The sequence below is a fragment of the Polypterus senegalus genome, chromosome 7 (assembly GCF_016835505.1).
Source record: "Polypterus senegalus isolate Bchr_013 chromosome 7, ASM1683550v1, whole genome shotgun sequence".
NCBI lineage: Eukaryota > Metazoa > Chordata > Cladistia > Polypteriformes > Polypteridae > Polypterus > Polypterus senegalus.
Genome location: NC_053160.1, coordinates 42,916,874 through 42,930,170, shown reverse-complemented (window position 1 = coordinate 42,930,170; position 13,297 = coordinate 42,916,874). Strand labels below are relative to the sequence as shown.

Genomic DNA, 13,297 nt, shown 5'->3' with positions numbered 1-13,297 from the left:
GCTGTGTTGCTAATTTGCAATGATCAAAGTCATCTATAAAGTTTAATTTTTTTTCCTGAAATAGCAAATACTGAGACTGACAGATCTAACACCCTGGGTTCAATGTGTTGAAGTAACATGTTCTTTCCTAGGGTGATTATCCAGTTGTCCTTCCATATCCCCAAAGACGTGCATGAAAGGTTAACAGTAAGCCTCTAAATTTATTACCTGATTTTCAACAAAATCCTGAACACCAACACAATAAACTCTGGCACCTAATTGTCTTGCTTTATTGGCCTATAGAGGAAAAAACATAAACCCCATTATTATTATTATTTTAACAATTGTTGAAACATTATACACATAATTGTCATACGTAATGACTGAGTCTTACTTCCTTTACTGCATATGGTAAAAGCAAATCCTCCAGCTCTCCATCTGTCAGGGCAATTATAGTACTAGATGTTCTTTCGGCTTTATGTTTTTCAATCTGTTCTGTAGCCTAAAGAAGACAACGAATAAAAAAAGTTTTAATAAAAAATAAATAAACAGAAAACAAGAGATACCTCACAAAGCACAAAAGATGGTGTTTGTATTTTTTTCTTTTCATTAATAACATGTAGCCTAAAGTACTGTATATCTGGTAATACATACTGTAAATGCTCCCCAGCTAATATAATATAGCTAAATGTTATAGAATGAAACTATTTCACTTTCATTTTTCTATCCATGAATCCATCCATTCATTATTTAACTCGCCAAACAAATTGGACCTTAAAACAAAGCAGAAGAAGGCAGCTATTTTCAAAATAATTGCATTCTACACTAATTTTGTATAACATTTTATAGTCATAAGCACCAATTCCAACTTTCTTCAGCGAAGCTTAAGAAAATGTTTAACTGCAAAACAATCAACTAAACAGAACAACTGTGCAGAAAACAAATCAGGCAGTTCAATTATTTTCTCTGGACCCCACAAGAAACATGTCATTCATTTTATTTTCTTATCGTTTTCATTCATTCAAACATAAAGACTTCTAGCTGCATATAACATTAAAAAGGTAGAAACACTACAGTACATAAATAAATTCATACACTGTTTCCCAATCACACAAAAATGGTTGAATTGATTTTCACAAAATTTTGAATGTGCATTGAAATTGGTCCATCTTAAAATATAGGCTATATGGTGTACCGGGGATTGGGGCTATAATGGGGGGGGGAGAATAACTGAAAAACCAGTGCAGAAACAGGGACTACAGTTCACATTAGACAGGATTGTGCTGGAGCTGATGGGAGGACATCATCTTCGGTGTGTAGAAATTTGTGTAGCTGCCAAAGCAGGATATCATCTAAGACCACAGGTATAGCATTTTCTTCCAAATAATGTGGATAACAATTTCACTGTCTCACTGAATTACTGCTTTTGTCTATGACTAAGTCTTTTTCTATCATCATGGACTGTGTTTCACCACATTGAATATCCAAAAGACAGTTTTTCCCCATTTATTTATCCCATGCGATGTTGGGTATTCCAGCTAATTCTAAAGTAAGTGTGAAGAGACTACCAAAGGCAACAGCAACCCCAAAGTGACACAGGGTTGGGTTAAATATAGCATATGAAGCCACAAGCCAAAATAAAGAACCACATTGGCAACAAGAAAGGTCATGCAGACAGATGCCATAAAGGGGATGTGGTGGGGGCCTAATGGCCAGTAAGCCTTGCATTTGTGCTGTGTGCCCTAGAAGAGCAATAGGCATGGACACCAAGATAAATGAGGTTGGGAGGAAATGTATGGCCTGGGTGAAAACATGTAATGATCTCTTAAAGTGGACAGGCAAACCAAATATTGCTAGGGATATTGGTCATCTTTTTAGAGAAAACAATATCATAGAGAAAATGCCACAGGTGTAAACACTATCATGCTTACTATAGGGTATATGGTCCAAAAGGGAATATATGGAACTATACTGTCCTTGGATCATAGCCAGCCACCTTATACAAGGTGTGATGGTAGGAACTGTTTATATGAGGGAGATGTAAACTTTTTTAGACCAATTCATAAGAGTAGTCAGACAGGATGAGGTCACTAAACCTGAGTCAGAAAAGAGAACCAAACTAAAAGGATGGACAAAAACATGAGTCGAAGAAGAAGAAAATCTAAAATTGTCAAAAGGTAATTATCCTCAAGAATCTAGCCTTCTCTTTCCAACAAGTCCTTCTTTTATTTTAAAACAAAGTGCAGATGTGTGTTAAAATGCAGCTTGGACTTAGATAATAACCATGCTGGCATGAAGAAAACCATTTATTTACACATGCACAGAGTTAGGGGCAGAAACATTGTATCTAAGAGAGTAAGCACAAATGGATAATGATGTCATCAAAACAAATTCCAGAAACATACAGTAAATTCTAAAAATCTTAAATAAAAATAATTTAAATTATGTAAAGACAATGAACTGCTTCCTTGGAGACCTAGCCATTTAAGAACACAAGGTGTGCTAGATCACTAAGGACTGAAATAGACAGCTCCAACCTGTTGTTTCTTGACCAATGTAGTGCTAAAGCCACCAGAATACCAAAAGTTTATTAAGTCTTGAGTAGAGCAGAGTATTTGTAGCAAAGGCTCAGCGGTGAAAAGGAGAAGTGGCATATAGAGACAGAGCAACAGTAGGAAAAGAGATGCTTAAGTGTGGTACATTGGTGAATTAGTAGTCTGTTCCTTATTAATGTTTATGTCTCCCTTTGTGTATCCCTCTCAGAATATTTTTAGTAATAAATATACCATTTTGTAAAGGTCTGCCTTTATTTTCCCCTATTCTGGATAGAAGTATCTGGAAGATGGGAGACCATCTCCCTATCGTAATATTGAATCCTTAAATTTATCCCCAAAAAGGCATCATATCAGGTTGCACTGATAGCTACATACTGTACTGCATATTTAAAGGATCAATCAAAATGGGCATTTTTATGTAGGTCTTTGCATCAACAGCTCTCTTCTAATTTCATATGGTGACTCTGTTAAAAAGTTGATGCAAACAAGACTTTTTAGTAAAACTATCCTTAGGATTTAACCTCAATATCTATGGAAATTCTTTCACATCGCTCCAAAGAAGAGAAAATATCTCATATCTATCTATCTATCTATCTATCTATCTATCTATCTATCTATCTATCTATCTATCCTTCAAACAAAACAAAGTGGCAGATACAAAGAACAACTGAAATTATACAATTGTTATAAGCACCCAATAAGAAATATACATGATCACATACTGTTGCTCTACCAAAAAAAACTATCAGTAAAATCAATAATGATCAGAAAACGAGATATGGCCAAAACAGAAGCAATCTTACAGGTCTGATCCAAAAACATTTGGGCACGAGTCTTTAAGGTTGTCTCAAATTCACAGAGCACGTAAGACATTCACAAAAAATACTCCAAAGCCTGGAAACAAATTGTAGATGGCAGTCTGAAATTATGGTAGATGGAATCAATACTGACTATATCAGTTATAAAATCCATACCCATATCCCCTAAGGGATGACAAGAAACCTGAATAGACGTGGGTAACAACTTGCAGGTTTAGCTCTGAAACATGTTTCAAAGGCTTTATATAATTTTGCCTCTCTCTATACACATTATCCAGCCAAAAATAAACAATGGAGAATAGCCATGGTTTGGGTAATCCCAGGTGGCTGAACATAAATGAGGAATGTGCTATTTCTAGAATGTGTCTTAACTCAGAGGGGACCAACAATCTTCTATCTGGAATCTTGTATGGTTTTTGTGAATTCCCCTAGTATCTCTAATTTGATCCAATAAACCTTCCAAAAATGGTACAACAGTGGCTCAAAAAAGTAACTCCATAGGAAGAATAGATTCAGCACTACACATAACCATCAGGCTCATGTAAATTTGTCATTTTATCTCCTTGTTTCTGTAAGATACAAACATCAAAGCAATTGGAAAAAAGAGTCAATCTAGCCTGACATGTGTAAGATGTTTGGCTAATTTCAAGTACATGAAGTTCTTATTATCAGTAAATATCATAAAAGGGAATCTCACACCCTCCAATGTCTCCACTACTTTAGAACCAATTTAAAAGCTAATAAATACCTCTTTCCCACATCATAATTCTGCACTGCTGAAGATAATTTATTGTGATACAATGCACAGAGATGGGTCTGCCCCTTATTAGGAATTTTTTGTGACAACATTGCCCCTACAACAATACTTGAGGTGTCAATTTCCAATATAAATTGAAGATCAGGGTCTGGATGACACAGAGCTGAAGTGAATAGCTGTATGAAATGATCAAAGGATACTTGTACTACAATATTCCACACAATTTTTTTTATTTCTCTTATTTTTTAAAGATGTAATAGGAGGAACAACAGTAATAGGATTTTTTTTACAAATCGTCTGGCGTGATTTGCAAAGCCTACTAATCTCTGTACTTGTTTAATACTTTTTGGTAGGGGCAATTTAAGGCAGCAGTGATTTTATCTTTATCCATCCATCCATTTTCTAACCCGCTGAATCCCAACACAGGGTCATGGGGGTCTGCTGGAGCCAATCCCATCCAACACAGGGCACAAGGCAGGAACCAATGCCAGGCAGGGTGCCAACCCACCGCAGGACACACACAAACACACCAGGGCCAATTTTGAATCACCAATCCACCTAGCCTGCATGTCTTTGGACTGTGGGAGGAAACCCACACCGACACGGGGAGAACATGCAAACTACACGCAGGGAGGACCCGGGAAGTGAACCCGGGTCTCCTAACTGCGAGCCAGCAGCGCTACCACTGCGCCAACGTGCCGCTCACAGAAGAAAGTTTAAAAAACAATCTATCTCACCTAGTACATATATCCTATTGCCTTCTTCATATCCTACCTCTGATGCAGTTGTACAGGCAGTTAATAAGTAGTGAGTAGCTGTTAGTTTCCTATTTCAACCCCAAAAAGGAGTTTTTTTCTTTTACCTTTTCTTACATGACATTTTACCATTACCTACTACTGGCTGTATCTGGATAATTCTTGTCTTGGACCAATGTTGCACTTTCTGATTATTAGCAATTTATAGTACTTTGTAGTTTGCTTCATCAAATGTGCACCTAATGATTTTATAAATTCTAATATTTAAAAACTGACTTGCTCAGTATAGAATAATTATAACTTACCAATTCTATTCCTAAATGCATGTAAGTTTCACCCACTGGTTTCACATTTCTTAAGTTTTCTAAACCACGGCTGATTTCATACCTAAAAACAAAATGTACTGATTAGTGAAAGGCATGGCACTGATTATAAACAATGGATATGTAAGTATTCCGTATATCAATACATTGTCATTGGTTGTTTCTACTTAATCATTTAGAGACTAACTGTGAGGTAGATCATTAAACACATTCTCAGTGTATACCAGCACATGATATTCTAGCCACATCTTCAATGTACACTGTTTAAAGAATAGATTTTGTAAATTAACATTCATTTTTGATAAATACAGTAGATTTGTAAAGGAAATAAATGCAGTAATCTGTGCTAGAATTAGAAAATGCTATGGTGCTATTCAAGTCTTTATTATGAAAAACGAGTCTCAAAGGTTTCCATTAAAATCTATAATCACTCGGCTTTTGCAGTATATGTTGTAGTGGAAAGATGCTACTATGGGTATACAAGAGAGAAATAAAAGCAGAAATGGAGATGGTCATCTTTTTGAAGTGTGAGCAAATATTTATGAAGTGGTGGAAATACATATATAATGGGAAACTGAAAAGCCAGAAAGTTAAAGACCAAACAATAAAGTGTTCTATCATAAATGAAGGGTTTTAGACAAAGAAGGAAAAAAAAATTCTCTATATGCGTTATCTGTAATGGGAAAGCTGTGAGGCTCCATAATATCTTGGAGATCTTTATGTGGATTTATAGCAGTTGCAGTTCCTCATTGGATGTGTCTGTTTGCCCCCCTCTCTCTTTCTCCCCCTCAAAAAAATGGTGCCTTAACAGAAGTCTTTTTTCAAGGCAACTATGCAATTTCTAATTGACCCCTAGCGGCTACTGCCTACTGTTCCTCAAAGTACATTTTTATTTTTTTTATTATTTTTTTAATTAAATAATTTTATTGTAATCATTCTATACAAATCAATCAATTAAAAAAAAAAATCGCCCCACCCCTGAGAGAGAGGGAGACAGAGCATGGCCAACGGGGTAAAACTTAAGGCTTGTAAACATACCTAAATTGATGAGTTTAATACACTAGGCCAATAGAGATGAATGGAGAAGAAAAAGAAATGTGGAGATAATTGCTTCCTCGGTGCTTTAAGAGCTTATTCCAAAATATTATTGATTAGATCCTGCCAGGTTTTGAAAAAATTCTGTACAGATCCTATAACTGAAAAATTTATGTTTTCCAATTTCAAATAGTATAAAACATCGGTTTCCCACTGACTTAAAAGAGGAAAGTTAGGATTTTTCCAGTTTAGCAAAATAAGTCTGCGTGCCAAAAGTGTAGTGCATGCAATCACAGTTTGTTAGTCCTTGTCCACTTTAAACCCATCTGGAAGAACACCAAACACAGCTGTTAATGGGTTAGGAGGGATTGTGAAACCAAGGCAGTCTGAAAGGCACTTAATAATTTTGATCCAAAATGATGTTAATTTGGTGCAGGCCCAAAACATGTGACCCAGTGATGCTGGGACTTGATTGCAGCGTTCGCAAGTTGGATCTTACCCTGGAAACATTTTGACAGTTTTAGGCGAGACAGATGTGCTCGATATATAATTTTGAGTTGAATAATTGTATGCTTTGTGCATATGGAGCTTGAGTGAAGTCTCTGCATTGCTACTTTCCACTCCTTTTCTGATATATTGATTACTAGATCTTTTTCCCATTGTCCTCTTGGATCTTAGAAAAGGGAGGGACTGTAAAATAATTTTATATATTGCAAAGATGGTGTCTAAGTCCTTGAAATTGAGAAATATTTCTTCCAGTATGGACCAGGGTACAAGATGAGGAAAATCGGGCAGGTTCTGTTTAACAAAGTTCCTAATTTGAAGATAGTGAAAGAAATGTGTTGCTGGAAAGTTAAATTTGTAATGTAATTGTTCATAGGATGCAAAGATGTTGTCTATATAAAAGATCTCTAAGCAATTTAATCCCAAATTCTTTCCAGATATTAAAAACTGCATATGTTTGCGAGGATTGAAAGAGGTGGTTCTCTTGCAGAGGTGCCACAGATAAAAGCTTATCCATCTTAAAATGCTTTCTACATTGGTTCCATATTCTGAGTGAGTGAAGCAAAGTTGGGTTATTAGTATATTACCAACAACTTGAATTTATTGGGGCACAAAGCAGGGAATATAAAGAAGTACTGCAGAATTTTGCTTCTATTGCGGACCAGGGGCCTCATGTATAAACGGTGCGTACGCACAGAAATGTTGCGTAAGAACTTTTCCACGTTCAAATCGCGATGTATAAAACCTACACTTGGCGTAAAGCCACGCACTTTTCCACGGTACTTCATACCTTGTCATACGCAAGTTCTCCACTCGGTTTTGCAGACTGGCGGCACCCAGCGTCAAAGCAGTGCTACTGTTCCTGTGTGGTTACTCCTTATTTTCCTGACGCGGCTTTATAAATACAGTACACTGAAACTAACCGCATATTGTTTATTAGTGTAATGCATCTGATTGTAATTAACTTGTAATAATATAATTGTCCAGGGAATAGCCATAGTATTCCAAATACCATAACTGCTTTAGCGTTGTTACTCTCACTGCACCTTATTCTTCTTTCAGCTGCTCCCGTTAGGAGTTGCCACAGCGGATCATCTTTTTCCATATTACTCTCACTGCAGCACTCGGAGTATTTATATCACTGTATCTGAGTGTGAATCACAGCAGCAGCTGATCAGAAAGAGAATTATCGATATACAGCATCAGGCACACGCTACCTCAGCCACGGCAAAACGTTTTAAAGCCTTTCCTGTACGGACATCGCGGTTCAGAAACAGTTTCATCCCAAGACCTATAAACGCACTCTATCATTGCTCCTTGTAGAACTGTTTGTACTTAAAAGTACAATTACCTCACTGTAAACTTTCACTACAGTTATAATATTGCACAACCTGAGCCACTTTATAAAGCGCATATTTACATATGATGACAATATAATTTTTAAGATGAAATGCAGCAAAATATGTTTATTATATTATACAGGTAAAACTTTAACTTAATTTAAATAATCTATATTCTTCACTGGGACTGGCGTGAAGGATAGAATAATTAAACATGTACTACGAAGATAGTTCAGTGTTCCTTAAACTTTTAAAGAATCAGCGCTCTAAGTTTACAGATGGCTTAACATCTATTACAGATGGCAATCGGTTACTTGGAGAAAGAAAAGCAAGAACTGCATGGGCGGCCATGCCAATATATATTGAATATAAAACAGAAAGAGAAAATAACGACACAGCTAAAAATGCAGCGGCAAATTTCGACAAAATTTAAATGCTTGTGTCATGAGCACGAGGCAGCTATGCAGTGTCCGCAACGGACGTGGCCATCCGCCGTGTATAAGCTACCTCACTGACATTGGTGGGCGAAGGAGCAACCGATTCTTTTTCTGCCCAGGGCCACCACAAGCCTAGAGCGCCCCTGAGTACTGCTGCAATAAATAATTTCATCGATGGTCGTGCACAATCGCTGCGCTGTAAAACCCATGTTTAATGACGTGCTTTAACTCTTATCATCATGAAAATGATATCACGTTTATATCTCAGTATTTTAGTTATTCAGAGAGCTGTAATATCATGAATGTAATGGATTCTGTGTACAGTCGGAGGAAGAGAGCCGGTTTAAGAAGCAAGTAGTGATTCACACACATAGAGCACATAGAAGATCAAATACAAAACAAAGCATTTAACGTGCTACTTTAATTACGATATGATTTGAGAAACTGGTTAATTAAATGATTTTAAGATGACGTTTATGACGTTCTACTTTAATGACAAAATAAACTACATGATTAAAGTTGAAATTTCGAGATTGAAGTTGACATTTCGTGCTTTTTTTCCCCACTGTGTGCCTTTTTTTTCTCTGTACCCTAAAAAGCTTTCATATGACACTCAGACGGTAGGCTACGACTCGCCTTTTCATGGCGACTGATATCTGAGCTTTCAAGTTTCTCCAACATGCTATGTCACTCGATCAACTTCCTTTTGTTGATTATACCACGGTTTAATTAAACAAATAGTATATTTTTCCTTTGCCTCCACTTGGTATTCGCTGAAATTCTTATATTTTCCCCCGTGCTTTTCCCATTGTCTTTTCACAGAAAGCTGAGCTTAAGGGCGATTTATATTGATTTGCATATTCAAAGAGGAGTAATTCGGGGAGAAGTTGGGGCTTTATATAAAGCGCGTGCACGAGCGTTAGTTTTCACGCTGATCGGGATTTATTTGTGTCCAGGTTTTTATAGCTTGTATGTTTTCTGCCCAGTAATAAAACTGAAAGTACATTTTTAGTTGTGAATTTGTTTCTTCTCTCCTTCAACTCCTTTGGGACTCTCCTCTTTTTCTGACCCATACTGAAGTATTTTTTCAACATTACAGTAATCCCTCATCGATCGCGAATGGTGAAAATCCGCAAAGTAGAAACCATATGTTTGTATGGTTATTTTTATATATTTTAAGCTCTTAGAAACTCTCCCACACTGTTTATAAATATTCTCCTCACAGTTATACAGTAAACCCTCGTTTATAGCGGTTGATCCGCTCCAGACAGATAAATGAATTTCCAAGAAGTGGGATTCTTTATTTATAAATCTAATATTTTCGCAGTTAGAGCATTGAAAACCTGTTTACGACCTTCTAAATACGTTTTTTTAATATTATTAGAGCCCTCTAGACATGAAATAACACCCTTTAGTCAAAAGTTTAAACTGTGCTCCATGACAAGACAGAGATGACAGTTCTTTCTCACAATTAAAAGAATGCAAACATATCTTCCTCTACAAGGTGTGCGTCAGGAGCGGAGAATGTCAGAGAGAGATAGTAAAGTAAACAATCAAAAATCAATAGGGCTGTTGCACTTTTAAGTATGCAAGCACCGTGATAAAGCAGCGCAATGAAGGGATCAATGTGAAGGTAGCCTTTCAGCATTTTTTTTACAGGCACGTCCGTATCTTCTAAGCATACAGCCCCTCTGCTCACACCCCCTCCGTCAGGAGCAGATAATGGGGCCAATCATACGCCTCCCTGATAGTATTGCATGATGGATAAGTATCTGCCTGTATTTCTCAGAGAGGGTGAGAGACAGAGAAAAGCAAACAATGAAAAATCAATACAGGCTGTTAGAGCTTTTTTGCAAAGCAGCGCGCGGGAAGCATATTGCATATCATTGAGGAGTTTTATTTAATATGTAATACGTGCTCTGATTGGGTAGCTTCTCAGCCATCCGCCAATAGCGTCCCTTTTATGAAATCAACTGGGCAAACAAACTGAGGAAGCATGTAACATAAATTGAAAGACCCATTGTCCACAGAAATCCACGAACCAGCGAAAAATCCGTGATATATATTTAGATATGCTTACATTTAAAATCCGCGATGGAGTGAAGCCGTGAAAGTTGAAGCGCGATATAGCGAGGGATCACTGTATTTTCTTCTTTTGGCTGCTCCCGTTAGGGGTTACCACAGCAGATCATCTTTTTCCATATCTTCCTGTCCTCTGCATCTTCCCCTTTTACACCCATCACCTGCATGTCCTCTCTCGCCACATCTATAAATCTTCTCTTATGCCTTCCTCTTTTCCACTTGCCGGGCAGCTCTATCCTAACATCATTTTCCCAATATACCCAAGATCACTCTTCTGCACATGTCCAAACCAGTGGAATCTTGCCTATTTTTTCAACATTATCTGTCTCCAGATACACTGGAAGCCACACAAACTAAACTATTCAAAATGATATTAGAATGGAGTTAACTTCTTCACATTGCATATACCTGTATTATTAATGCCTTTAGTCTTGTTTTGTTTCTTCTAAGTGGTTCAACAACATTATATTAAATTCAAATATCAATAATAATTATAATTCTGGAGACCATTACCATCAATAAATCAAGTTATCCAAAATCTTTGCATCCTAAAATATATAATACGAGGGATGTTCAATAAGATCCCGCACTTTTATATTTCTTTGGAAACGGCGAAGGCAGGGGGAGTAGTAATTTATTGTGTCTTAGAGTGTCAGGCGACTGTGAAAATTGAATTTCTAAGGAAGGTGACTATGTAGAAAAGTGATGTAATTCGTTTTTGAAATTCTTAATAAATAGAGTTAGAAAAAAGTGCAGAAACATTCTGAACATCCCTCGTATGTGAATATATAAATTAATGCAAACTGAACTCACCTTACTGATCACTAAACACTTGCTTCACAGACAGAAACTTTGCAGTACCTAACCATGGCTCTTGTGCCAAAATGAGTTTTAGAAGTACGTCTAATGTGGTGGTTTCAAAAGAAAATGTAGTGGAGATTTTTATTCAGAGGTAGAATCTTTGTCAAATTGAAAGCAAATGTGCTAACTACATATTTAAGGCATATAGTGATTCTAAACATTTAACATCATCTTACAATCTAAGTAAGATCAAAATGCATACCTGTCTCCTGTAAGCGGCATCAGTATTTCTGCATTTGTAGAAAATGTTATGAATGAGATCCTCATCCTAGGGCTAGGAAGCAAAAATAAACAAATATACAGTATATACATACATATATATATATATATATATATATATATATATATATATATATATATATATATATATATATATATATATATATATATATATATATATATATATATATATATTTTTATCCAACTGAAACAAACAGTAATACAATAGACAAATGTTTAAAAAAAATCAGTAAAGTCCATGCCATGTTTTAAAGCTTGCTATACCCAGATAGAAACTGTTGACTAACCATGTCTAACTGGTGCCAGAATCTTTGGTTACTTTGAAATTTGTGCCAAGAGTAAGCAACAGAAAATACATGAAGCAGACTTCGTGTGTTTTACTATCAGTTATTTATTTGTTGCCTTTAAGGAACTCCAACTGTTGCATGAATAATTATATACCTATTCTTAAAAATAATAGCTTTTCTCTAGAATAAACATCATCCCAATTCTTACATTAGCTACATATAACCTACAGACCTTTTTAATATCATCTATTAGTATATGTGCAGTTAAGTATTTTTTACTAAAATATGAAAAGCATCTGACCTTAGCAGTACTGGGCAGAGTAACATAAGGAAGAATACAGATATGTATTTCACCCACTGACAGAATAACACATTTCCACTCCTCCCTCACTCATTACACACACAATTTATCCGATGCATGAAATTATGCATTTCAGAAAATTGTTTTACAATCAAAACCTTTCTAAAGTAAGCTAACATGGAGTGGAAGATTCTTTTTACCTTAAATATACTTCAAACAGTGTATTTTCAAAAACTGCATATTTATTTTCATTTTTCTTCTCTGCACCTGTTCTACTGATTTCTGAAGAGCCCTTACTGTAAAAGGCTAGCATGGGAAAAAACAGCAGACTAACCCACAATGCCACCCACTCGCACATGGCCCATTCGCTATTTTCTTCAGCAAAATGTGTTTATTTTGGCAAGGTCCAAGCTATCTACTGCAGAAATATGGCACTGTGTTTGCATAGGATAACATCATTGGCACTCTGCACAATCATTCTTCCTGAGGTATTAGAATCTTACCTTACAAATTTGTGAGTAAGCTGCTCTACAAATTCATATATTTCTATCCAGTTGTCTGATACACTTCCAGATCTAAAGAAAAAAAAAACAACATAAATAACAGTTTAAAATGTTCAAATGCATAAGATAAGTGTTTTCCTAAACAGCTTTATCATGCATATAGTATTCACTCTTGGAGGCTTCTTAATTAATTTCTCTGTCTTCTTTACAGGTGCCGATTTGCTGTGGTTAATGGGCAGGAGCTGCCTCTTGCATTACTGCTTGTCTGCTTAAAAAAACGGGTATGACAACCTACTCTTTGAGGCTACTATAACAAAACTAAAGAAGGAAAACATCCACTTTGAGAGTATAAGGAAAAGACAGAGTTAGGAAAAATAAAATAAAAAAAAAAAGATAGTTTATTACCACAAAAAGGAGGAAATGTAATTAAAAACAAAACTTGGGCAAGGAATCTTTCTGTTTTACAATTAAAATATTCTGACCTTATCTATGCCCATAGGCCCTGAGTATGCATAATCTT

The 13,297-nt window shown here is 36.1% G+C and overlaps 1 protein-coding gene across 1 annotated transcript in view; it reads right to left on the bottom strand.

Annotated features, from left to right (window-relative positions):
- Positions 1-13,297, bottom strand: part of antxr2a (ANTXR cell adhesion molecule 2a) — a 263,978-nt gene that overhangs the window by 210,415 nt on the left and 40,266 nt on the right. Inside the window, exons 2-6 of the mRNA XM_039758535.1 lie at positions 12,778-12,849; positions 11,649-11,720; positions 5,170-5,251; positions 374-481; positions 208-276 (exon numbers count right to left, since the gene is read on the bottom strand). Coding sequence (XP_039614469.1) covers positions 208-276; positions 374-481; positions 5,170-5,251; positions 11,649-11,720; positions 12,778-12,849 — 403 coding nt within the window. The remainder of the gene's footprint in view (positions 1-207; positions 277-373; positions 482-5,169; positions 5,252-11,648; positions 11,721-12,777; positions 12,850-13,297) is intronic.